We start from the raw sequence: 26,822 nt of genomic DNA on the forward strand, positions 1-26,822 counted from the left end.
GATTACACTAACTATATTTTACAAAAAATCTACTTGATCATTCTAAAAATGTGTACAGATTTCACCGATTTGCTGTCCTGGAACTATCTGTTAGGATCTTGCATCTTGAAAATCACGTTAGTGTTAAAAACGGTTAAGAGCTAATTCAATTTTTATTAGTAATCTTGTTTCTGTATGTCGTACTTACTTATTGTTTTTCTTAAATTGGACAGATTGTAAATAATGTTACAACGGCTTTCTAATGTTGGTACACAGATATAATGTAAACAGCTGTTCGTTTATTGCAGTGACGAAATATCATCTTTCCACTTTGCTCTGCTGAAGCAGACAATCTTGCCTACTGAGTTGCCATTCGCAATATGTTTGTGGAGAGAAGAGAAAGTTGTGTTTGTTGACATATAAAATAGTTAAAGTTTTAAGAAATATAACGCAAATATGGATTTTGGAAAATTGTTATATACTGCCCACAAAAATGAAAAATCAGCTAACAAAGATGTAAGTGCTTTCACTAATAAATATTACATGTCACGTTGCTTGTTTATTGGATGTAGAGTAGGCTAATATAAGTAAAAGCAGTTTCATGAAGTAGTCTTAACAAAATAAAACTTTGCTACTTCTCAAGATGTTTGATAGTTTAAGTACAGCGTCATTTAAGGAATGAATGACATTAGCGTTCTAATATATGGTAAACGCCTACTCTTAATAGGTTATTACAGGCTAATATGAAAGCAATTTTTATGAACTAGGATAAGGAAATTAAAGTTGCCACATATTAAGTTGCATTGATAGTTTAAGTATGACATAAGTTAAAGAGTGAATAATTTATACATTTTCAGAAACTGTTAGAGACCACTCTTATTAAAGTATTGCATTGTTCTAAATTAATTGGCCTAACATTTTTATGATGACAACTTTTTCAAGGACTAATAGTGAAGAAGAACCGGGGTATTATGACTTCAATGTTAACTATGCCTATCTTGTAAAGACAATCTGGTAGCTAAGTTACCCCATTTTCGTTAAGTAATTAAACTTTCGTGGTTCTAGTGTTACATGAGACTAGATTTGTGAAAGCCTACCTTTTGGGAATGGTGATCCCTACACCATGCAGTGTCCTCTGATTAATCAAACTATTCATTCCATATGTATATAAAGAATCCTGCCATGTATTTGTTCATTTCTTCCTTGTAATGAGACAATCAATTTATAGTATAGCCTAGGCTACAATATAATTAGAAGCTTATTAGGAATAAACTGAATGGTAAAAAATAAAAGAAAGATTAAAGAGAGAAATAGCAGTACTAAAGGAAATATATGTACTTGCGTGTATGGCGTCGAAAGTTCAAGTAACGGTTAAATAGCAAAAAATACTCTCAGGTTTGTTACTCTGTAGATTTGACAGTCAGGTGGATAGGTTAGGTGACTTTATACATTAGTTTACCTTTAATAACAATGGTTAAATTGCAAACAATACTCAGGTTTGTTTGTCTGTAGATCTGACAGTCAGGTGCTTTGGTTAGGTGACTTTACATTAGTTTACCTATAAGAACAATGGTTAATTGCAAACAATATTGTCAGGTTTGTTCCTTTGTAGATCTAAGAGTTAGGTGATTTTATATTAGTTACCTTTAATAACAATGGTTAAATTGCAAACAATACTCTCGGGTTGGTTCCTCTGTAGACCTGACAGTAAGGTGGATAGGTTAGGTGACTTTACATCAGTTTACCTATAAGAACAATTTTTAAATTACAAACAATATTGTCAGGTTTGTTTCTTTGTAGATCTGACAGTAAGGTGGATAGGTTAGGTGACTTTACATCAGTTTACCTATAATAACAATTTTTAAATTACAAACAATATTTTCAGGTTTGTTTCTTTGTAGATCTGACAGTAAGGTGGATAGGTTAGGTGACTTTACATCAGTTTACCTATAATAACAATTTTTAAATTACAAACAATATTTTCAGGTTTGTTTCTTTGTAGATCTGACAGTAAGGTGGATAGGTTAGGTGACTTTACATCAGTTTACCTATAATAACAATTTTTAAATTACAAACAATATTGTCAGGTTTGTTTCTTTGTAGATCTGACAGTAAGGTGGATAGGTTAGGTGACTTTACATCAGTTTACCTATAATAACAATTTTTAAATTACAAACAATATTGTCAGGTTTGTTTCTTTGTAGATCTGACAGTAAGTTGGATAGGTTAGGTAATTTTCTATTAGTTTACTTTTAATAACAATGCTTGAATCGTAAACAATACTTTAAGGGAGGTTGGATTGTTTATCGGATAGACCTGACAGTTAGGTGGTAGGTTAAGTAAGTTTTCATTAGTTTACCTAACAATGGTTAAATTGCAAACAATACTCTCAGGTTTGTTCGTCTATAGATCTGACAGACAGGTGCCTTGGTTAGGTAACTTTACATTAGTTTACCTTTTAGAACAATGGTTAAATTGCAAACAATATTGTCAGGTTTTTTCCCTTGTAGATCTGAGAGTTAGGTGACTTTACATTAGTTTACCTATAAGAACAATGCAAACAATATTGTCAGGATTTTTCCTTTGTAGGTCTGAGAGTTAGGTGACTTTACATTAGTTACCTTTAATAACAATGGTTAAATTGCAAACAATACTCTCAGGTTTGTTACTCTGTAGATCTGACGGTCAGGTGCTTAGGTTAGGTAAGTTTCTATTAGTTTACTTCCAATAAGATTGCTTAAACCCACTTCACATTTTTTTTAATGGAAAGTTTTCTCAAGAAGCAAATAGGATAGCAATATAATTTAAATAAAATTGAGGAAAGACTAAACATTGATTGGTTGGTTGAAATGGATTTTGATCATGTCACGTTCCTCAGTTTGGCAAGTTATACTGAGTTGCCCTACACAATTTTCCAGTTCAGCTTTGCAGCCACTATATTAGGCAGTTATAAAATGTAATTCTTATCCAGGTGTAGCTGCAAAGTCCTGTAATCCCTCGACCAAATAAGGAATAATGTCAGTGCCACTTTAGCACTACAGGGTATTCAGTCAATTTATTGAAATAATAGTGCTTTGGTAGGACATTTAGCGATTGGGTGGTAAGTCCTCGGGTATTGCTGTCAGCCCCAGATATGATGAGCCTCATAAGTCAGGTAGATAGGGTAGGTCAGTTTTTTTATCTGGTAATATTTGTCAGTGACAGACAAATAATAATTCAACATAATAAACAATAATAAGATAATTGTCTTGATTGGACCTTAGTCTGTGTTTGCTAGGTGATTATGAGGTCAACTACTTCTAATATAATTACACATCAAAGAGGAAAGGTCCCGGCATTTATATAAATGTTGTTTCAAAAACAGCCTAATGGTGCTAACTGCAGTCAAAATAGAAGGTCAGAGTAAAATATTTCTAAAATTGTATGTGGCTCTTGCTAAAAAAAATGGGCCAAAGAAGCTCATAACTACCAAATATATTAGTTAAAAGTGCTAGTTATATGGCAGAAAATTTCATCTTTGAGGCCATTCCGAGTTTTTAAATTCAATAATTGTTATACGATTTATTAAATTATTTGCTTTTTTCAGATCAAGTGTTACAAAACCAAATTTGAACCACCGAAGAAAGAGGTCAAAACTAAAACAGATTTATCGGCTAATATAAAAAAATTCATGCAAAAGCGTGAGGAAGAGGATAGAAAAAAAGCTGAAGAAGAGAAAAAAAAGAAAGAGGTGAGTGATTAGTCTTTTAATTCAAGGAAAAGTTTACGTAGATGTTACTGGAAATGTCTAAAAATAATTTTGTAATTTTCCAACTCATCATATTTATGATGTGGATGACCGATGTACCGAACAGTATTTGATGAGCACATTTTGGTATGCTGCTGACAGATCTCCAATGTGGTGTTCTGTGTTGTAATAGAAAGAAAATTAAACTGAACAAAATCAAAAGAATGGTTGTTTATAAAATTTTTTTCTAATTATATAGATAAAAGGAGAAGTCACTGGTTCATTTCTAGAGAAGCCGCAAAATATAGTGTTTTAAAAGAGAACCAATGCAACAAGGCTATAGTGTCTATATAATATACATTTTATTTATGACCATCCAATTGGTCAGCTTTTAGAATTAGGTTAAATGAAATTTCTGTTTAAATTTTATAGGTTGTCAGTTAATTTTTTTTTTTAGGTGCAATTTAACTTACTTTTATTATTTTTTTATAATTGCATTATATTTACTGCTAAGTGCAAAGCATTTGTAAGATTTTATTTATATCATCAAACATCACAGTACACTAGAAGATGTGTCGTTACATAAGTAATACTGCAAAGTCAGAAAAATAGCGAAATAAAACTTTTGGTATAAGTATGACCATAATATCAGGTAATGGTAATACTAAATAGTAGTAAGTATACTAGTAATAGATGCTAAAGCTAAAGTAGTTTATAAAACATAATGTTCTACATAACACATACAAAAATCTGATAAAAGCTGGAGGTTAAAAATCTAGACTATTAAAAATAATTACTATTTTCTTTTAGTTTGTGATATTTCACAGCTCAAGTAATTATCGAGAATTGCTTTACATTCAATTCAGTGCTTCAAATAAGGCCAAACAAAATATAGTTGCAAAATGTCTGCTTCACTTTCAGCACTGGACATGATCTAGTTCTAGTAAATGTTGTTTCTCTCCACGATTATTAAAAAGAGTAAAGGAGGCAAAGAATTAGCGGTACTTTGGGATTACACCGACCACACCCAGCCATGAATCGTTATTTGATATTTTGCTTCTACTGATTACTAGATTAGCGTAGAACAATATTTCATCAGTATAAAACAGGAATTGTCTTATCGCAAACCCCTCCCCATCCTCAGACAAAGGTCAAAGTCGAGCGGTCTAGTAGATAACGTGATTGCAGTCTCGCCGCCCGTTCAGCTGGTGCGTCGCTTAGTTGTACTTCCGTGTTTTACCCCTACATTTCTCCAAACACAAAAAATCAACAAAAACAAACATTACCAAACAAAAACTAAACTCTTTATTGAAAAAAAACACACAAAACTTGTTTTTATTATTGATCACACTCCGCTACCCAAAATGCGAGTGCCTCCAAAAGCGCTGATGTCAACAAAAGAAAAACATCCCTCGAGATAGTACCTATCAGTAAAATATCAAATTCTAGAGGGGCTGATCAGAAATATAAATTGAATTGTAATGGAAAGGCAATTATTTACCGTGCAAAAAACTTAAATAATCATGTGATGCCGCGCGGCCTGCCGTAATCGGGATTCTCGAGAAAAATAAGATAACAGCGAATAACGGAATCTGACCCCATTAATAATTGATAATCATTGTAAGTTTGTAATTTTGTAATTAAATAGTTGTTTTTTCGTTCTATTGTGTTTGTTTCTATAAATTTATATTTTTGTGGTCTTCATACTGGTGTGGTCGGTATAATCCCAAAGTACTGAATTAGCCCTCTCTAACATTTAATCTGGCCTCTATGAATAACACTTTGTTAGGGATGATTTGCTATGAAACAGTTCACTTGTTGTCAAAGCTATACTGTTCTCTGTCCACCTCTTAGGAACTGTTGGCTCTGAGAAGCCAAGACAAGAAAGCGTACAAGAGAGTACAAACTATGTTGAAGCGCACCAAGTCGGCCAACAAGAGTGTCATGGAAGATGCCATAGACGACGTCAACACTGTAGTTACCATGGCAGGTACGTACACACACCTCATATCTTTTGTCTCTTTTTGTCCCCTTACCACTACTTGTTATATAAGGGTCACTATAGCTGTTACGATTGAAACAAGACTTCACAAGCACAGATAAGCTCCCAAGGAGAATGCACGGTGTACTGAAACATTCCCTCTCTTTTGCTGAATAAGAGAAAAAGTCGAAGTGAACAAAAAATAACAATTTGTTTTCTTGCATATATGTTTGTTAGTCTTAGTCCTGTAACGAATGCCAAATTTAATAATGTATGATTTTTCTAGTCACGCTTAATTATAGTTTCCTTCAAGTTTAATTACTAGCTTTATTAAAGAATGATGGATGATCAACTTCATGTTACTCGTTATTATTTAAGGTTTAAGTTAAACTATCATTAAATGTATCGTCAATATTGTAGAGAAGGGAATATGAACCCTATAAGCACACACAGTTATACCAACTTCTTCACAAAGAAGCAGATGTAATATACACATTTGTCTTATATACAAGTTTTAATGTTCTCGTATGCACACTTGAGCACAACTATTTGAATTAGAGGAACCTAAAACTTACTTGCTAACAACAAATGGAAATTACTGTTATTTATAAATAATAAGATTTTGGAATAACACAGAGTTAATTAAAACTTCACCTATCTTAAGATTATTTGCGATTTGTGTCTTTACTAAATAAATAACATAACTTGTTAACATTTATTTCAATTTCAATTTTTTTTAAGGCATTTACTATATACATATTTACAAATAATTTTAATTGCCAAAAAATTTCAAATGCTAAAAAAATCACACAAAATCTTTTTTAGTGTGATACTCTTCGAAACAGTCAGGTACGCAGAGTGCCACATTACAGTCCTTGCAGTAGAACCTGCTGAAATCCGGATCATCATCGGTGTCATCAACAATATCAGAGTCCGTATCTAACTCTAATTCAGCTAATATACTGCCCTCTTCTATTGTTTTTTAAATGCGCGCATCTCCGTGATTGTTGTCGTAGACAGACTCACAACGCGCCAGGCCACGTCAGTCGATAAACAAAAGCCTCAAGCGGGTATGAAGAAGTAGCGCCTAGCGGAATTTTTCTGAACTAACCAACAAAGCTGGCTTTCTAATGCAGCAGACGGCACTCGAATATCACTCGGGCAACTCCGTATATCAATCGGCAAAGCTGTGCTCGAGTCATGCTCGAGCGCCGGCCGGGTGATTAAACAATGGCGCTCGAGTCTGGCTCCAGCGTAGACTCAAATGTGTTAAGAGTTTTGTTCAGATAATTTGTAGAACACTTTTGTAGTCCAATTGTAAGTATATTAAGTAGTCTACATAAAAACGACTTATACAACAAAAAGCCATCCAAGTTTATGACACTGGCAAAGACTGTAGTGAAATTCACTTAACCATGGCTTGAGAAAACTATTAAAGATGTTATTGAATCAGCTCTCCCAATGATTTATACATTCTTCAATAGCTCCCCTTTAAGGTCGAGCTATGTGATGTTTGGGAGCTAATTCGTTTTGTCAGTGAAGACTGGTTCACACTTGAAACAATCTGTCTATGGCACAGGTGATGCATCTGAAAGTTTTGTCCTTTTCCAGTCCTTCAAAAAATTGGTCTACCATTCACCTAAAAGAAATGAATACCTAAAATTTACAGTCTCATAAAAATAACTATATCCATTATAGTTACATTAATATGCTTTTTTGGTTTTGTCTTTAATATAGTTGTTCAAAGACACTCCAAATCCAGATTGATAATTAGTATCGGTATCAATTTATATTAACGTCACCATGGAAAGGTATGTTAATTTTTTTTCCTGAAAACAATATTGAAGAAAAAATTTGTCGGCAACAAAAATCCAAGGAGCTACGATTTTTTTAAATCCTCTGAAAACTCCGTTTTTGACAGTTTTCTATAACTCTGCGTCTGCTCAAACACAGTATAGCCAGATTTTAAAAACCAATTATCATACCAACAACGAGAAATTATCGTACTTTCATATAAAATAATCGTACCAAACACATTTAATGAAAAAGTATGTTATGTTCATATAATAAATTATGTTATAATTAACTTTTGGTTTGTTACTTGTATAAATTTGTCAAAAATCTTTCATGGTACGATAATAACTACCCATCGTGTATCTTACCGGCACATAAAATCAATGAAATTATCGTACCTTTACGATAATTATCGTACCTCTGGCAGCACTATCCATATTTGACAGTTTGGTAATACTCCGCGCCTTCTCAAATAAAGAAGGGACGCCATTTTGAACTACCGTTGTTCCTCCACGTCTATTCTTAACCTCCTAGTTCAGTAGTGGTAATGGCACACCTTTGTGTTGGATGTTTGGTATCTCACGTGGAAGCAATTCGTAAAGACGAGTCTGACTAATACGTTAATCCTGTCAACGATGCCTGCCCGCTGCGCACTGCTTGCTCTTTTAGAAAAAAAATTAACTCGAGCTTGCAAAAGTCGAATCCCAGATCACGTGATGCCCCTGCTCATTAACGCAATAATATCCGAAAGGCATAAATACAGGTGCAATTAAAATATACTGGTATTTAATTTTTTTCCCCTCTGAGGTGAAACTTTGAAAATATCCATATCATAAATTTTTAATTCAATCTATGTACAATTTTAATACCTGTTTGTTTTAAGTGCTTTGAATTGTTTAAATTTTAGATGTTTTTTATAATAATAGAAAAACATTATTTAATTACCAAATCAACTCTTCATTGCACAGTCTTGAAAAAACAGGATTGGTCTTCTAATTATAGTAAAGTGCAAAGTTTGAGTGATGTAGTTGATGTTAGGAGTTGATTGACAGTATTTTTTTTTATTTTAGTGGCAAGCACTCATTCAGCCAATCGTCCAAGCCACTTGTCTAAGAGTGAGTGCTGATGTCACAAACATTGCACAAGTTTTGCAAAATGTGCAATGTACCAGTACAATGAAGAACCTTTTCAATAGATTTATAATTTAAACTATATGTTTCCTTCTTCGTAAGGTTTCGCTTCCACAGGATTTCAGCAGAAGGTGGCTCCGGTCCATCACTACACATCTAATGTATCCTGTGATTTTGAAAGCAACACTATAAAGAGCTCTTAAATTGAAGTGTACCGATATTTACATCTCCTAGCTCTAGATAAAACTGGTATGAAATACTTGCTTTGTCTGCGGAAATTGCTCTGTATGTGTACAATGTTCCAGGACCACAGCAATGCGATGAGGACGACTACGGATACGTGTCCCAGGAGGCTTCAGCGTTTTATGCCAAGCTAATGGACAAATACTCAAGCATGCCACCAGAAGAACCCAAGTTCTCTCAGTCCAAGAAACCTGTCGTCAAAGACTTGAATGCCGCCAAGGTAAATCATTAAATTAAATTTTGTATTTGAGATAATTTATTAAATTTAAAATGTACTTAGCACTGACTATTTAAATCCTTGAGCAGTCAAATTGTGTTTTTTAAGAAAAAAAATGGTAAAGTTAAATTTGATTGCAAATTATGTATAAAAACGATACAAAATACACAGATTCCTAAAATCACAATTTGGTATTGAAGTAAAAACTCCAAGATCCACTTGTATTGTCTAAGCAAGTAACTAATAATTCATGTGAATTCTTTTGTGAAGTTACAATGTTACACTAAAGCGTTATTAAAATAGTAAACTATTTACACAAGTTTTCTAGTGTGTTTTATATATATATATATATATATATATATATATTCACTTTAAATGACCAACCCTGTCCATTGATACTCTCTCAGATCTTATTTTTATTGTAAACAATGTGTGAGATAGCTAAATCTAACACAAACAAATAAATAGTCAACAAGAGTTTAGTGAACGGGTTGACTAACTATTGGCCACACAGCTAGTGCAGTGTGTGGGAGAATCTGAATAAGACATGTAGTTGTGTAATTTACTTTATATAAAATGATAAGGAAGTTCAATATCTCCGTCAGTTTAGAATCAAAACCGATACTATTTGACTGTAATTTCAAGACGTAATAACATAAACCATAAATGATGATTCAGATGTTTTCATCTAGGCTACGACTGAAACAATCAACATCAGAATTTTGCCAGTTCTAGGGTTAATCACCTGATACAACAGATTATCAAAGGATCCAACAGAATGTATAAAGAGAGTTAACAGAATATATGCCATTGTTATATATTACAGCATTGCGATGGCCATATATAAACAGGATTTACTCACCCTGTGATAGATAATCTATAATGGTGTTGTACCACGATTCACCACTAGATTTTTACACCATAGTACTTTTTTACAATTGAAAGCTTTTGACTAGCTTTGTATTTGCATCAAAAATTTAAATGTTAAAATAGTTTTTGCTTTATAATTTTGCAAAATAGTTTTGTAATTTATCTTAACTGTTAATATTTACAAAACATGTTATATTATTTGTAAATATTTTTAGATTATTATTATTTGTTTTATATAAAATCTTTTCAAGATAATTGTTTTCCTGAACCAAGTTTGTAATTTGTTTATGCTTAAAAACAGCTTAATAATGTATTTGTCATTTGTAAGAAGAAATAAATTAATTCCAGATTTTCTTGTTTTTTACGAATAATATTTTATTGTTGTATGTGTTCTATAAAGGATTAAGGTATGTAGAAGCTAATGTTCAAAGATTAAAGATGTTCAAAGTTTTCATTGTAAAATTATGGTAATCTAACTCACAAGTAAAAATAAATTCATTAAATATTTCCTTTTTTATTGTAGGACCGTGTCAGAGCAGCATTGCAAAGAGAGGAAGAAGAAGAAATGATGCCTCACAAAAGGAAAAGAAAGTCAAAATCTGATAAGGCAGGTGAAGAAAATGGTGAATCAGAGAGAGGGGATGAAAGATCAAGATCGAGGGAACATTCTCCGGTGGAGGAACCGAAGCCAAAAAAGCCAAAGAAGATGGCGCCTCCACCCATGGACTTCAATTCCTTATTGAAGCTCGCAGAACAAAAGCAGTTTGAACCCATACAGATTGAGAAAAAGGTCAAAGAGGATGAAGAAGAGAGGCCCATGACAAAAAAACAAAAGTTGGAATATGAACGGGAACGTGAAAGTAGAGAAAGAAGAATGCAACATGAAAGCATGAAGAATGGGCAAAGAAGGCCAGAATCTCTAAATAGAATTCCAAAACTATCTGATGGAGGTGAAAGGAAGGATAAAATCAACGGATTTGGACGTATTCCTAAGAAATCCAACCCTGAAGGCAAGCCTAGGGTCGATGAACCTGATGGCAATATTCTAAGGAACGTTCTTAAGAGAAAAAATTCTATTGATTCTGACAGTAATAGCAGAAACAATTCTGATAGTGATCGCTCAAAGCAAACAAATCATCGAACAGATCGACCAAAAAACCACCAGGATTCTAATCGTTCTACAAGTAACTCTGATGTCAACCGTAGAACAGAATCTTCACACAAGAACTATGAGAGAAAAAGTACGAATCCTTCACAAGCCTCCATAACAGCAAATAAAGCCAAGTCAAGAAATCATAACATGTCCGATGAGGAACATTCTGAGGCCTCAGACTCGGGTTATGAGAGATCCGGTTCTCTCGGAAATGACCAAAACCGAAATTACAAACCTGACAGATCCAACTCTTCCAACACAAACCATAGATCCAACCACAATTCTAGCAGAGACTTCTCAGAAAGAAATGGTTACAGTGACAGACCTAGAAAGCAATCAGATAATGAGCACTCAGATTCTCAGTCAGGCAGTGATAGTAGAAAGTACACGTCTGAGAAAAATCGTCCAAATACCTCCAGTTACAAACAGAAGCCAGAAGTTAAGTACAAGCCTGACACAGAAAGATCATTGTCTCAGGTAAAACCATCCAAAACATCTAGTGGAAGGCCTACGGAGACAAGCCGTGATAGACCTCGTTCCCCTAATGACAGGTACAAACAGTCGTATTCTGACTCAGAACCTGATGATGACAAATACAGACCATCCAAGGTCCAACCCTCCTCTTATGAGAAGAAGTCGACCTTAAATAACAGACCAATTGAGCGTAGTCGAGATCGGTCCCGTTCACCCCGAAACACCCAAATATGAGGTCAAACGCAAACATCCTGAAGCAGATAATGGTGAAAAATATGTACCTTCTAAAAAAGTCAAGATGCCGTCAAGCAAAGAAAAGAAATTGATGAGTTTATTCGAAGGATCAGATGAAGAATTTTCATCAAGTCATGACAATTCTAGGTCACACAAGGATATTGAAAACAGAAACCCTAAACCTTCCTTTAATGGTGATCGGCAAAAACCTGTTCAACTAGACTCCAAATTCAAGATCCCCAAAGCAAACTCTAATGCCGACAGACAGAAAGTTGTTCAAAAACCAGAAAAATACAAATCTTCGGAATATGAAAAAACTAATCTGAAATCGTTAGAAAATGTCAGATCTTCCTCAAGCTCCAGTTCAAAACCACCTGTTACTAAAGAAGTAAGTAAACAACCAACGAATTTAAGACCAGAAAAGTCATCTAATTCTAAACCAGATTTGGACAAAAATCGAATGTCTGTTGACAAAAGTAAAGAAAAGCCAAGATCTTCTAATAATGAATCGCCGAAACCACTCAGCTCCTCAGACAACACGAAAAAAGTACCATCCCAGCAAAGTGCTGAAGAAATGTTGAAGAAAAATGCAAATGTTTGGTCAAAACCCTGTAATCTCTCACCGTCTGCAAAGCCATCAGGCTCAGGTTTGAGTGCCAGTCAGATTGAGAGGTTGAGGCAGATGAATAAAAAACCAACACCGGCGAAGACGAGCACTCAGAGCCCGAGGGATGAAAGAACATCAGATGGGAGACCCTTGCTTCCGAGATCACTGGGACCTCAGGGAAAACCGAGCTTGCTGAAAGCAGCTGCTGCTGCCGCCGCCTCCAGAGCTGCCTCTCAGAGAGCGCAAACAAACTCAGATACTAGATCATCGGAAAAAAAACAACCTCCTACAACAAAACAATTGAATCGACAAGAATCTTCTGCTGGTGCCTCGAACAAACCTCGAGATCCCAAGGACTCTAGACCCAAGCAATTTCCTCCAAGCGATCTCAGACCGAAGCAGTTCCCTCCTAATGATCTCAAACCGAAGCAGTTTCCCCCTAGTGACCTCAGACCGAAGCAATTTCCACCAAGTGACCTTAAACCAAGGCCTTTTCCACCAAAGGATGTCCGAGGTCGTCAGTTTCCACCTGCCGATGTTAAGAGGAAACCTAAACCTCGTAAGTATTAGCACCTACACCCCGCTTCTATTCGTAATTGGTGGTAATTCAGTTATTCATGTGGGTAAATACTTTAACTATCCAACACATATTGGTCATTAAAAAATGGTGCTCGCAAACATGTCCCAGTTAGAGTTACCAGTTGTTTGTTGCTCCTGGTTTGTGCAAGTGTAACTTTGAAGTGGCCGTGCTCACTTATGCGTTGACAGATTTTGTTAGAAAAAGTACCATTGGTATTGTCATTAAAATTTCAAAATATTTGATATCTTTTAAAATTTGTATAACCGATTTAAAACCGCTAGTGCCTATCAAAAGACAAAATCTAAGTAGCTCCCGGCTTGTGCAAGCATACCTATAAAGTGATAGTGCTCATTTATGCGTTGATTTCTTTGAAAAAGATAGTATGAAATTGGTGTAAAAATGACTAAATAGTTGTTATCCTATGCATTTTTTTTATAACTATACCATTATTTTTTTGTTATTTGACTTTCAAAATTTTAAACAGATGTCATTTTGAAACAAGTAAAAGGATTTTGTTAACATTTTATTTTCACATTTTTATATTTATGAACTGTTTTGCTCATTTTTATGTGTAGAACAAAATCCCAGAGTATTGGAAGACTTTTACTGAACACCCTGTATATACAGTTCTTTTAGTGCCATTTAGTTTTGGGGATCTGCATTAGTTAGATTCTATTCTAGAGCCAAAATACAATATATCAATTGTATAATTTTTAGTAAACCTTTTTTCCATCCCAACTTACTATCCATATCATTTCAGTTTATCTCTTTTATTTGATTTTTTTATATTTTTTAAATAGGTTGAACTTTATTGAAATGTTTAAATTTTATATTTCAGGTCGTATTGAGTCCGAGTCAGAAGAGGAGTATGATTCTGAGATGGATGACTTCATCGATGATGGGTCGGACATGAATATGGAACAAATCTCAAAGGAAATTCAATCAATATTTGGCTACGATAAGTCCAGGTAAGTTGAGTAAAATTGATTATAATAAGTATTTGGTACGGTCCTGTAACACTTTTTTTTGGTAAAAATCGAGTTTAGTGACATCACTACACCTAAACACACTAAACATACTAAATTCGCAGCAGCAGCCGAACAAAGCAGTACAAGTTAACCACAATCTCGGTAAAGAGTTTTTTCACGTCAGAATAACAACTGCATAGAGGTTAAAACAAAATCAGACTGATTTCTCTATTGCACATATGTTTTACTGTAAGAGTCTCAAGTTCCACGCATTTGGAACTATAGTTAGCCAGTTATGTATAAAAGTTTATGGATGTCTGTAACGGCTGTTGGCCATGAATGTCAATTTGGCGGTATGGTATTGTATTATGGCGGTATGAGTCTATTTATAACTAATTGTATTCACTTAGCATTATTAATCAGTACCTGTGAGGCCTATGTGCAGAGAGCATAAAAATATCAAGACTTCCCGTTATGGAATCAAAGAGTTAAGTAAAGAACAGTATTCAATGTAATTAATATTATTAATATTGAATAATAATATTTGAAACTTATGTTCAGTGCATTTGAAATATTACTCCTTCATTTATATATCTCTAATTTATTTTTATGTTAAATTAAACATCATTATGTTTTTACAAGCCCTATTTATCATAACTACTACAATAACGTATTTCAATTAAAATTACTTAATTAACACATTTGTGATATTTAATTACAATATTTTTCAAACCGTATTAATTTTCATAAAATATAATTTATAAACATTGAATGAAAATATTGTTTGGTTAGAATAAAAGAAAGGTTTTTCGTAATTTTGCCTTATTTATGTTCAAGAGGACAACATTATTACACTAATACTTCAATAGATGCATGAACTTTATCATATTGGTTGTTAGTTTTATATATATACTACTAGCGGGCCCGGCGCGCTTTGCTGCGCATTTCAATAATTTTTTGCAAAAGTTGCCCGCGGCTTCGCACGCAATTTCCCGTTGAAAACAGTACACTATATTCACTTATTCTTTTTCTATCACATTCTAAACATTGCTGAGATAATTGATAGTCGTTCCATCGTGAGCCTCTTGGGCGTATTATGAAGGTATGTACCATATTCCTGCCTCTATCTAGCTGTTACCCACGGCTTCGCACGCAAATCTTAAGAACCGAAGTCCTTATATTACTTAGTAAATTTTTTTTTTTACTATAATAAATTTTAGATTAAATTAGTTATATCTCCGATGCCACGATTGAGCTTGCTTTGTTGTCTCGATCGAGAGAATATGTACACACGGAGTTTTGAGAACCATACTTCTGTCAAAAAAAACAACTAAGGTTGATTTTATAACATTCTTTATATTTGTAGCCAACGTAAGATAGTAATTATGATATCTGCATTACTCTTCTGATCAAGCATGAGCATGGTTTATATTAAATAAATATTGCAGTTAAAGGTGAATTTTTACGTCAAATTTGAATTGTATTATCTGGATAGTAAAGTCTATGTTTAACAGTGATTGCAAAAACAGTTTAAACAAAATTTGTCGTTTCTCTTAAGCTTACTCTATGCTTTAAAACTATAAGTGTAATATATGTTTACAAAGAACAGCTGATTAAAAATTTGAAAAGACGTTAACATATGTTTGCTGCAATGCATTTCTTATGGGTATTTCTGTAACCAGTGGGGCGGAATCCTGAATCGGGAAAGGGATGGGCATAGCTTATAAACCTTCTCCGTGGAAAAATACATATACGTACAAATTTTCATCATGATCGGTCCAATAGTTCACGATTCCATAAAGGACAAACATACAAACATTCATTTTTATATATATAGATAATAAATACTCTTAAGGGCAGTCATTCAGTGGAAATGGAAATCTTAATGAACTTGTATATGTAAACTTGTTTTATAATTTTTTTAAATCTAGTTAGTTGTCAATTATTCTGAACATAATAAACAACCTTCGCTTGCCTCCAGGTTTATGGGAATGGAAGAGGATGACGAGTGCATGGAGTCAAACTTTGGTCAAATTGATCAAGAGGAACTGCGCAGTCTTAAAATAGGTGAGTCAAGTGAACAAGAATTGTATGTATTTATTCAATACTCGGACTTACGCTCTTATTCAATACTCGGACTTACCACTCTTATTCAATATTCAGACTTACCACTCTTATTCAATACTCTAACTTACCACTCTTATTCAATACTCGGCCTTACCACTCTTATCCAATATTCAGACTTACCATTCTTATTCAATACCCAGACTTACTACTCTTATTCAATACTCGGACTTACCACTCTTATTCAATGTTCAGACTTACCACTCTTATTCAATACTCGGACTTACCACTCTTATTCAATACTCGGACTTACCACTCTTATTCAATACTCGGACTTACCACTCTTATTCAATACTCGGACTTACCACTCTTATTCAATACTCGGACTTACCACTCTTATTCAATACTCGGACTTACCACTCTTATTCAATACTCGGACCTACCACTCAGATCGGCTATGTTAAGAAGAAAACCGGCATACCAAACCATAACCCTCTCCCAGTCGAATGAAAGTGACCTGCTTTTGGTGCTAACCGACTTTCAGGTTTTTTTTCCCATTATTTTATTAACTCTAACAAAAATTTTACATATTATATATTGCTGTTAAGGTTACTACATTCTCTGTAATATGGTGGTATTTAAAAAGTTATTAAGCTTATTCACTTTCACGCAAACGCTGACTTGTAGTTGTCATGTCGGTAGTGAAGAACGGGTAAAGTTATGGGAAAACTGTGAAAACAACATAATATCAATAATACTCTAGTTGTAGAAAGTTAGAAATAATGTAGTATCAATAATTCTATATGATAGCAGCCCAAGAAAGAAAGAATTATAGTGAAAAACGACTAATTCACTGTCAATGAAGAGATCGCTAAAATGTTTCATATATTACTTCTAGATAGCATCCCTTGGTATAAAAGCATTCATTGAACAAGGACAACAATACTTTAAACAGATATTTCCATTACATACACTGTGTATCCTTATGCCAATAAAATGTATACAGTTGCAAAGACAAAGAATTAAATTTCTAAGATTTCAGTTTTTTTTCATTTTTAGTTTTCTCTGATTCTTTAGTGTCAGCTGGTAGCTTACAAGAGTTGCAGAGATGTGATTGTGGTGTTTTTTTTATTACGATGTTAGAAGTCAATTATTTCTGAATTGGTTTCATAGGATTATCAGTGATTATTTGAATTGATTCTATATATTTATTAACTTTACATAAAGATCCAACTCAAGGTCTGTCTTTCTGTTTTTCATTTTCCGTTTTCCTATCGTGTGATATCCTTATTCAATACAATAAATAATAATGCCAAGTTTCCACTCAAGATTTCCTCTTGAAAACCTCTTTTCTGAAGCATTATATTCACAGTAAATATAAAATTCTAGGACAACTAACTGTTCCTAGCACTATCCGATAACCTGGCCTAGTGCTACCACTGAAGGGACCTAGCAAACTCTATAATGTCCCAGTTACTGACCTCAGTAGGACGTCTAGATTTCAATTATCTTTGGTTGTTGTTTTACCTCGTCCTTATCTTTCCAGGTTTGACAGAAGACTGGGAAGACATGAAGAAGGAGATGGAGGAGAAGAGAGCGAAGGCGAGAAGGAGAATGGAACTGATGAAGAAGAAAAGGTGATTCCAGTTCCACGAGTCTAGAGCCGTAATTTAGTTTTTATTTAAGTGCTGTATTTGTGTATATTATCTCGAAAAACCGTACAATAGATCATCCGGTTTCCTTAAATTAGCTCAAATATACCTCAGACAATATTTGAGGTAACTATATTATGTACTACAAAATGATGCTTGTCTTTATTATGTTTTGTACAAGAAGATATGCTAAAGTTCACTGGATTTATCTTCACAGTCTTATAATTACAAAAACAAAAATATTATGTTTTGAAGTATTTTTCTCTGCTCCAGAACATAAACAAGACGAGTGCTCCGTCATTTACCATTAGATATCCTAAATGAATCTTTAAGTTTTGCTATCAAAATTAAATAGTGTTTTAATGCTATTTATTGATCTAGGTATAATATATTATTTTATATACGATTTTATACGTTATTGTATTACGTAACTTTACATGTGTTTTGTTTAATTCTTTTAGAGTGCTGTGATAGGCATATTTTGTTGATAACGATTATCAAAAACAATGTTGTAAGTTTACAGGGCTTATTATTCACTTTCTCACCCTTGTAAGAATGTTTGTTATATATGAATTGTCTGGTTTTTTCTGTTTCAATACTTGCCAGTAAATAATGCACAGGGAAAACGAGGACTCAAATTTAAATTATTATTACGTTTTACGAAATATATTTTTAAGAACTGTTTTTGAATCTGTGATTGAAGTTGCTGGAAGACATAATATTTTATTTTATTTCTTTTAATAAATTTGAGTGGGTTTTTGTGATACTAGACTTGTTAAACAAGTTTGGACTTGCAACGTTATTTGGCTTTCGTACATTGCCAAAGGTTTTCTGAAGACAACCTTTCTCGTACGGCATAAAAGCCCAGTTCATACTTACAATTTTATAAAAAGTTAAATTACTTTTACACTGAGAGTATATATAAATAGTAGATATATATATATATAAAATATGTAGTGTTTTGTATTCCAGCTAAGTTTCTGTTGTATGTATATGGCAGATAGCATAATAAAATTGTCTCTCTTTTTAAAATAATGAAAATAAATTAAAAAGCTTTATAGGGTGGTAATTACACTCTTTAAAATATGTTGTTTATTTTACCCGTGTTTCCAAAAAAGCGTTGGGGCCAATTCAAATTTCAGATGTCAACACACTTATCGACCCATAAATTAAAGAAAAATTTAATCTGGCACAATGTATAAAATCCGTTTATCTTGTCCCTATACAAAATGGCAGTTAATTTAGCTGCAAATTTTTGTCAGTCAAACTTTTTTTCTTTGGCTGTACTGTTAGATTGACCTTTTTTAATCTTTGGAATATTTTTATTAGATGATTAGAAGTTTGTTTTGAAGTTCTTTTTGCTAAGCTCTTTGTTCCTAAATGGGGAGGGCTTTGAAATGAATACAAATTTGTAGTTCTTTATTTTTACTCATCTGAAATAGTACTTACAGCAAAATCCAAATCTGATTCATACAGGAAGTTTTAACTTGTACTCATAAAAAATGGCAGATCGTTGAAAAATGTACCTTTATTATTTAGGGTTTAAAAATAAAAATGAGGAATAGAGGGAAATGAGAAACTTTAATATTTTAATGCGGAATTTAGTGGTGTAATTATTATTTCCAGAATTAGTCAAATGTCACTATTCATAAAGGGAAAAGGGATATTTATTATTGAAACCGAAATGTGGAAATCAAATTTTTAAACTGTCACCGTTTGTATAGGGATAAGTAAACGTTTTTTCATAAACCACATTAGAATTCCTTTTTTTTTGTTCGTACATTTGATGGGTTACATGATGGTGGCTGGCGTTTGGAAGTTTGAATTGCCCCTTCTTTACATTTTTATAAAAAAGGGCTAACAAACGAATGCTCAAAAAAATTACTAGAACTCTTTGAAGTACTAGAAGATTTCCCTGTCACTTTTATTGTACTTTCATTATTTTAAAAATATAAAAGAAGCTGGCTTTTACTTCATAAAAATATCACCAAAACGAGACAAAGTGTAATTCAGTTTGAATTACATTTATACAATTATTATGGTATTTCAAAATAAAAATTTGCGGGCCAGTAGTAACATAATCAACTAATTATTAATATACAAATTACATAATTTGTACTTAATGACAATTTTTTCCACCTTGTAACGTGTGTGTGTGTTTTTCATTACTCTTTTCTTGTTATATCTGTGTTATAAAACTAATGTTGTGGTTATTTTGGGTTGTGATTGTTTATTTTTGTAATCATAGTATTGTTTTTTCCCTGTTTGAATGTTTACTAATTTGTACATATACAAAATTAGAAGTTTTAGTCATTTTTATCCATAATTTTATTTTTAAGTGTGCATGTAAAATGTCTAAGTGACCAAGGTTGTCTTTAGTGTGTAGTATTTCTGTTGTCTGACAATACAGATCAGTTCAATAAGGTAAAACGTAATTATTGTGTTAGGCTAAATACAAGTTGTGAAAATGTATTAAAAAATATTTTGAAGTTGAAACTTATTTATTTATAAGTTTAAAATTCATGTAGAACAATATATGTCACAATTTTTTAGTAATTATATTAAAAACATCTTAAACCCCACAGCTTGGAGTTTACAATTATTTTTACAAGGTAAAAAAATTAAGTTGAAATTAAATTAACCTTGCAGTTACAGAAAAAAACGTAATCTACTTACTGGATAGCTCTCGTATTATGTTTTTTTTTATTATTTTGAATGATTCAAGAAATACCTTTAATATGACAAGCGAAAATATAAATTCTTTGTGTACTTTAACCTCTTTCAGTTGGTGTCTATATTATTTGACCATATCAAGTAATAATACAAAACAAAAGTGCGTTTAAGCTGGTGTAATCGATTATGGGCTTGAAAAATATTTTTAATGTTAAATTCATAGCTTTTAAGATAACTTTCGTCCTTTTAACTATTTATGAGAATTGTTTTTTTTAATTGAATATAATTGACATTTAGACTAAATTAAATTTCATAATAAATAAAAAATGTCACTACTTGAAGCTATATTCATCTTAAACATTTACATTTTTAACTTTATTTGGACATTTTTTATTTGACTATAAAATTGCCTAAATTTCATATTTTAAATGCCTGTGATTTCACAAGGTGTAATAAAAAAGTTTTACTTTTTTGTACTCAAAGAAGTTACCATAGAGGGCTATGAATTGTATAGTATAAAACAATATATTTTCCAAACCGAAATCTCGTCTGACAATAAAACAATATTTTTTAAAAGGCCTTGTCCCAAAAATAAAAATAATTTTGGGAATCAGTGTTTATTACTGACTACAACTAGTTTTAAATTATTTCCAATTGCTCCAAGTCTTCAATTACGAAATACCCTTAATTTTTTTTAACTGAATTCAAAAAATTCATTGTTAAAAGAATTTTGTGCACAAAAATGTTTTTTGTTTCCATGTTACAGAGGGAAAACCGTGTTTCCGCGTACCCTTCCCAAACAATTGCTTATGTTTGTTGCAAGACTGATTCTATGTTTCTGATTACAATTTTGCGTAGGCGGATGTTCACAGATTTTCCAGTTATATTTTGGATATTTTGAAGCGCACTGCTGCTAGGTATGAAATAATGTTAGTAAAGACAATTAGCATCTTGCCATGTTATGAATGTTTTACTTAAACTCGCAATTATTGCATTTCCCGTAATACTGCCTATAATTTAACTGTCTCGGATGAGTTTGTTTGGTACCTTAGCACAAAATCGTTAGCTGTCATGCGATGATAGGGAGTTGTCGATGATAATTGTGCTTCATACGACTTTCTAAATATTCCAGATAAGTGTAATATTAGCTTGGTGAGTAATATTGCAAGAGCTTTCTTTATCTTATCTCGATAGTGGAAATATTAGTGACATTTATAACGGTAGATTTTGTATGCCACATGTAAATAACCAATGAGTTATATACTATAATATATACACAACGTTTCTGTTTTGTAATTGTATTGTTTTTGTATATAATGAAGAGTAATATAAGTACGTTGTAGCATGAATATACAAAAATTATTATTTTGTCAATAAATGAAATATACTTTACATATGTTAAAATTTGTACATTCTGTCTCCCTAGTTGTCTTTGTCCTATTATTAGTTGCTGTAACACCTCCGCTGAAGCCTGTTTTTCCCCACTTTCAGTGGAATAATAGCAAATTTTAAACCTAACAAATATATTTGTGTAAATTTTTTGAGGTACAAAGTAAATATACAAGCTCCCAAATTTTGCTTTTGAAAAGCAATTGACGTTTTTCATTATTTGGAAGTGCAGTTCTTTATAGCAAATTCCAAAACAGAATTACAATATAATTTCCCTCATAGTATTTTAAAACTAAAACAGCTGTGACATTAACCCTATGCACTCGAAGACATTATTTATAATTTGTTCTTGGAGCTTGTATGGCCAGCTGTACTGGCCGCCACCATTTTGTCAGAAGCGCAGATTAATTTTTGCCATAATGTTCTCTCAGCTCGTATGTCCAGCTGTACTAGCCAAGATATACTACGTCCATAGCTCGTAAGGCCAGCACTACTTGCCACTAAACGTAGCAGTTATTTTTTAATATTCTCTTTGTTTTATAATGAATAGTGAGTGCTTATATCCATCGAGCAGCTGTATTTTTAATTAATTTTTAAGTAAAGTAGTACATTTTAAATTAGCCTATAATTCTGCTCTAATAGGCCTATACACTGAAGTGATAGAAACCTAGGAAATTTTACTAGAAAACTTGTGCTAACTATTCTTAACCACATATAAGTATGTATTTTTAAAAGGTTTATTCCGTAAAAAATATAAAGACAAAAAAATAGTCCGTGACTGAATATAACATAATTGTAAAGGCCTACTTTATAATATTTTATTTACATATCTTTGTTAACAATATACATATAAGAGTTAAATTTCCCAAATATATCCAATTTTTTTTTTTTTTTTTTTTTTTTGTGAAAGATTTACTAAAAATAAATTAAAAATCATTTTTCAATTCTTCTTTAGACATTTTAACTACTATATGCAAATAACGCGGAGGAAGTTCAAAAATATGGAGTTGGGGAGGCAAACAACAAATATGGCCACCGAGTTTTTAATGAAAGTAGTAGTATGGCTGTACTGGCCGTACGAGTTGCGAGGACAAACTACGCAAAACGAATGCGACCTTTCTGCAATCTTGCTGTTGGCCTTTCGAGCGCAAAGGGTTAATGATTGGCCATGATGTTTGTACTGTATACTAAGAAAATCCAGAACATCACTTCTCGGCTTGTGGTTTTACTTCCAGTCGGGGTTTTTGATTTTTGTTCTTTTAGCTGTTTCCATCTTAGAGTAAGACTAAATCCTCAACCTCAACAGACTTTGAGTAAAAACCAACGATTTCTGTACTCTTCTCGGTTACGTGATTGTGTCTGAGAAGTGGTACTCATTTCTGTACTCTCCTCGGTTACATGATTGTGTCTGAGAAGTGGTACTCATTTCTGTACTCTCCTCGGTTACGTGATTGTGTCTGAGAAGTGGTACTCATTTCTGTACTCTCCTCGGTTACGTGATTGTGTCTGAGAAGTGGTACTCATTTCTCATCTCTGTCCAAAGGCAATTTCATGTGTAATTTCTAGTGAAATAAGAATGCTTTAAAACTAGTATTTACAAGTGCAGTAATTATATATACTGCTCAGAACAAGTCAAGAAAGATGACTTCAGTCCAGAGTACAAAATCAATCTAGTCTGGAGGATTGTCTTTGGTTCTAACACAACTACTAGTTAGTTATCTTTGATAAAATGATTTATTCATTCCAATACAATATTATGTTGAATAGAATTATTAAGTACGATTGGTGATTGGAGTCCAAATAAATTAATCAAAATGCATTTATCATGCTTTAGTTCAATATGTTGATATAATTTATATTCCAGTTCAAAAATTTTAGTTGATGTAGATTTTCAAATTAGTTTCTTCATAAAAACCTGAATTTTTGTGAAATAAAATGTGTTATATCTATTTGAACCTAATTTATTATTTTATGATTCCTTGGTTTTCTTAGGCATGCAGAAGAGGGATTGGAACAGGTAAGGATTGTACAGAAAATCTTTTGATGTAATACAATCCTGGGATTTGACATAGCTTAAACCTGAAAGAGTGTGGGCAATAAGCCACATGACTGAGGCAATTACTAGACCCAGGAAACCTGCCCTCTGTTATTAAAAACCTAATTTATAGTCTTCTTCCCCCACAATTTATATTGGCCAAAGGAAAACTACAATTGAATCTGTGGCATTTGAAGCCTGTTAAATGTTCAGGTTATGGTGCTTGACAAGAAATTATCGTGGACTCCTCATGTGGACAAACTTTGTAAGAAGCTGAGTCCCAGTCTCTATTCTATTGAGAAACATTGAAGTTGCCTACTTCATTACTAGATGCTAATATTCAATGAATCCTCAAACAAGGGAGGGAGTATATTTCCAGAATCGAAACAAAAGCTACAGAGAAGCCATTAGGACTCACAAAATCCCTACTAATTGTGTCACTGTATTCAGGAAATTGTGATGCTCACATAAAGAGAAGACCTACCTAAGAGCAGTGAAATTCACCAATATAACTCAGAACACAACAGTATATGAATTTCCATCATGCCGTCTGATTGAGTTTGAAAAATTCAACTTACATTTCAAGGAAGCTCCAAAATTTCCTTACACTGGAATTAAGAAACGAAGGGGAAGTAGATCTCAAAACCAAACTACACAGATGGTTCATTGATTGTTCCTTCTACTCCGTATAAAAATTCATTTAAGAAGCTTGTGACAGTCTTCTGTATCAAAAATCTAGCTGTATACCACTAAGAGATTTATTTTCCCAATACAATGGGATGCTTAATTATTTGGTGATTCAGTTTATGGTAAATTGCTATGGCTGATCACTTTGTTAGGACACCAAGAAATGATCATTTCTCCCTCATTTTATCAATATACCAGGTGTGTAAAATGTCTGGAAGCACCTTAATATGGTTTAAACCTTAACAGATTAAATTACAAAGTTTGCACAATGCTGTATGGCTATCTTATCTACTTTTTTATGCAATAACTAACTCATTTCTACCTACATTGGGGAAATGTTAAATACAAGTCTACATCAATATGCATACCAATTCAATCATCCAATAAAATTCTTTATTTACATGCATACTGAGTACACTAATTGCATTATTATAATGGTTAGGCATTTCAAAATTCTTCTAAAATACAAAAAGACTTCTGTACCACCCAGGTCTTCAGTAATGTCTTTAAATTCTTGTCTTCTCCGCATCTCTTCTGGTCGTCTGGGTGTTGATTATATAGTTTTCTTCTCATGTAGGCAATTTTTTTCAGACAGGGTCAGGTGATGTGTAGGTAGGGCATATTCATAGGTGTTTCTAGTGTAATAGCTGTGATTTTCACCTAGGTTGTAAGGTTTGAGCTATTGTGAAGCGGGTGGTCTCGCATATGTTAGATCCCGAGTTCTCCACAGGCTTGCGGCATCAGTCTAGGGGAGTTAGTCCTGCTAGTATTCGAATTTGTAGGACTAGAATACGTTCCCTGTTTCTCACTAAAGAGTTGCCTCATACTGATAATACATACCTCGGATGAGATTCGAAAAAGAGAGAAATATGCTGTCCTGGCAGCATCATTTTTACATTAGCTTTTTACTCCTAAGAGCATAGATACTAGGGTCAAGCTTACAACAGAGGTTATCAGTGTGAGTTTCAAGAGTGATTGTCATCAATCGTAATGCTGAGGTATTTTGATGAAATAAGGTCATTTTTAGGTACTTGGGTGTTTTTTTTTTAATAATCTTGATTAAAGTGTTGGTTATTATGAAGCATTACTGGAGTGGACCTCCAGAATAAATATGTGTTGTGACAATACACACTCAAAATGCACTGAAACTGGAAGCCACTACACTAGACTGTAGGCAGGCAGCCATGTTGTCGAATATAAAGCACCAGGCCAAGTATATATCCTTGAGGAACGCCTCTAATGATTGGGAGTAAGGTTGATTTTGCTTTATGGGATGTGATATTTATATGATAGTTCACTTCAACTAGTTTCTGTCAGTCCTTCAAGTAACTGAAGAGCCAGTTATGTATGCGATACTCCCCTAATGCCCATATTACCTATTTTTTTTTTGGAGAAGCATAGTGGTTTTCGCAATCAATGCCTTACTAAAGTATAGTGGAATGGCAGTCACAGTTGAACCTTCTTCAAATTGGTCAATAATGAATTCCTTCAGTTGAACTATAGCCGTAGTGGTGGATTTTCCTCGAAGGAAGCCATGCTGTTGAGTCGTCAAGAAATGTGAGTAATCAGAAGTGTTATCAGTTGGTTCAGGAGAATTTTGGATATATCAACTATTTTTGGACAAATCGATATTGGTCTATAGTTTTCTACTGATGTTACACTGCCTTTCTTGTGTTTCAGGAATACTTTTGCAAGTTTTAGTTTCATTGGAAAGATACCTTGTGAAAATGAAAGGTTGATTATTTGACATAAGGGACTCTGTATGTCATCCTTGCAGTGTTTCAGTAGTGTGGAGGTACGTTCATCGACATCTACTGATGGTTTTGATTTTAGGGATGAGTGCATGGAAGATTTCTTCTGGTGTGGTTCGATGAGGCATGAAATCAGGTAGGTATAGTCTACGCATGTTGGTAGTCGATTTACGACTTGGCCAGAATTACAGAGAGTGATGTTGGCTATTTTTGTAAGACGATGGCTAATGTGTTCAGCAATTTCAGAAGGGTCTTGAATTTGTTTTTCATTTACTATAAGTTCTTTATACTATTTTTGCATCATTTTATAGTCAAATTGAGGTTGAGTGGTGGAGAGGGCTTTGGTGGAGAGGGCTTTACAGCCCTAACTCGGCCACTTTAATTAAGGCATTTTTCATTTAATTTTTCAGTCACTCTAAAGTAGACTGTTTTTAAGGGTTTTCAAGTAAATGTCATAGTATTTTTTTTTTCTGGCAGCAAATATTTTATTATTTTTGTTACCAGACATTTTCTTAATCTTTCAGATTCTTCATTGGTTTCTTTAAGTTTTAAAGGTGTTTATTATTATTAAAGGTATCAATAAATCTGTACAGTCAAACATTAGTGTTAGAGTT

General features: G+C 33.1%; 1 protein-coding gene across 1 annotated transcript; it reads left to right on the top strand.

Moving 5' to 3' along the window:
* The first annotated feature begins 327 nt into the window (after positions 1-327).
* LOC124370438 (protein SPT2 homolog) lies at positions 328-19,056 on the top strand. The gene is made up of 9 exons (XM_046828722.1): positions 328-495; positions 3,566-3,709; positions 5,561-5,696; positions 8,917-9,074; positions 10,465-11,789; positions 11,950-12,968; positions 13,828-13,957; positions 15,939-16,024; positions 17,568-19,056. The coding sequence occupies exons 1-9, from the start codon at positions 436-438 to the stop codon at positions 17,660-17,662; spliced, it is 3,153 nt and encodes a 1,050-aa protein (XP_046684678.1). The 5' UTR covers positions 328-435; the 3' UTR covers positions 17,663-19,056.
* Positions 19,057-26,822: the final 7,766 nt, after the last annotated feature.

The sequence above is a fragment of the Homalodisca vitripennis genome, unplaced genomic scaffold, assembly GCF_021130785.1.
Source record: "Homalodisca vitripennis isolate AUS2020 unplaced genomic scaffold, UT_GWSS_2.1 ScUCBcl_185;HRSCAF=1536, whole genome shotgun sequence".
Taxonomy (NCBI): Eukaryota; Metazoa; Arthropoda; class Insecta; order Hemiptera; family Cicadellidae; genus Homalodisca; species Homalodisca vitripennis.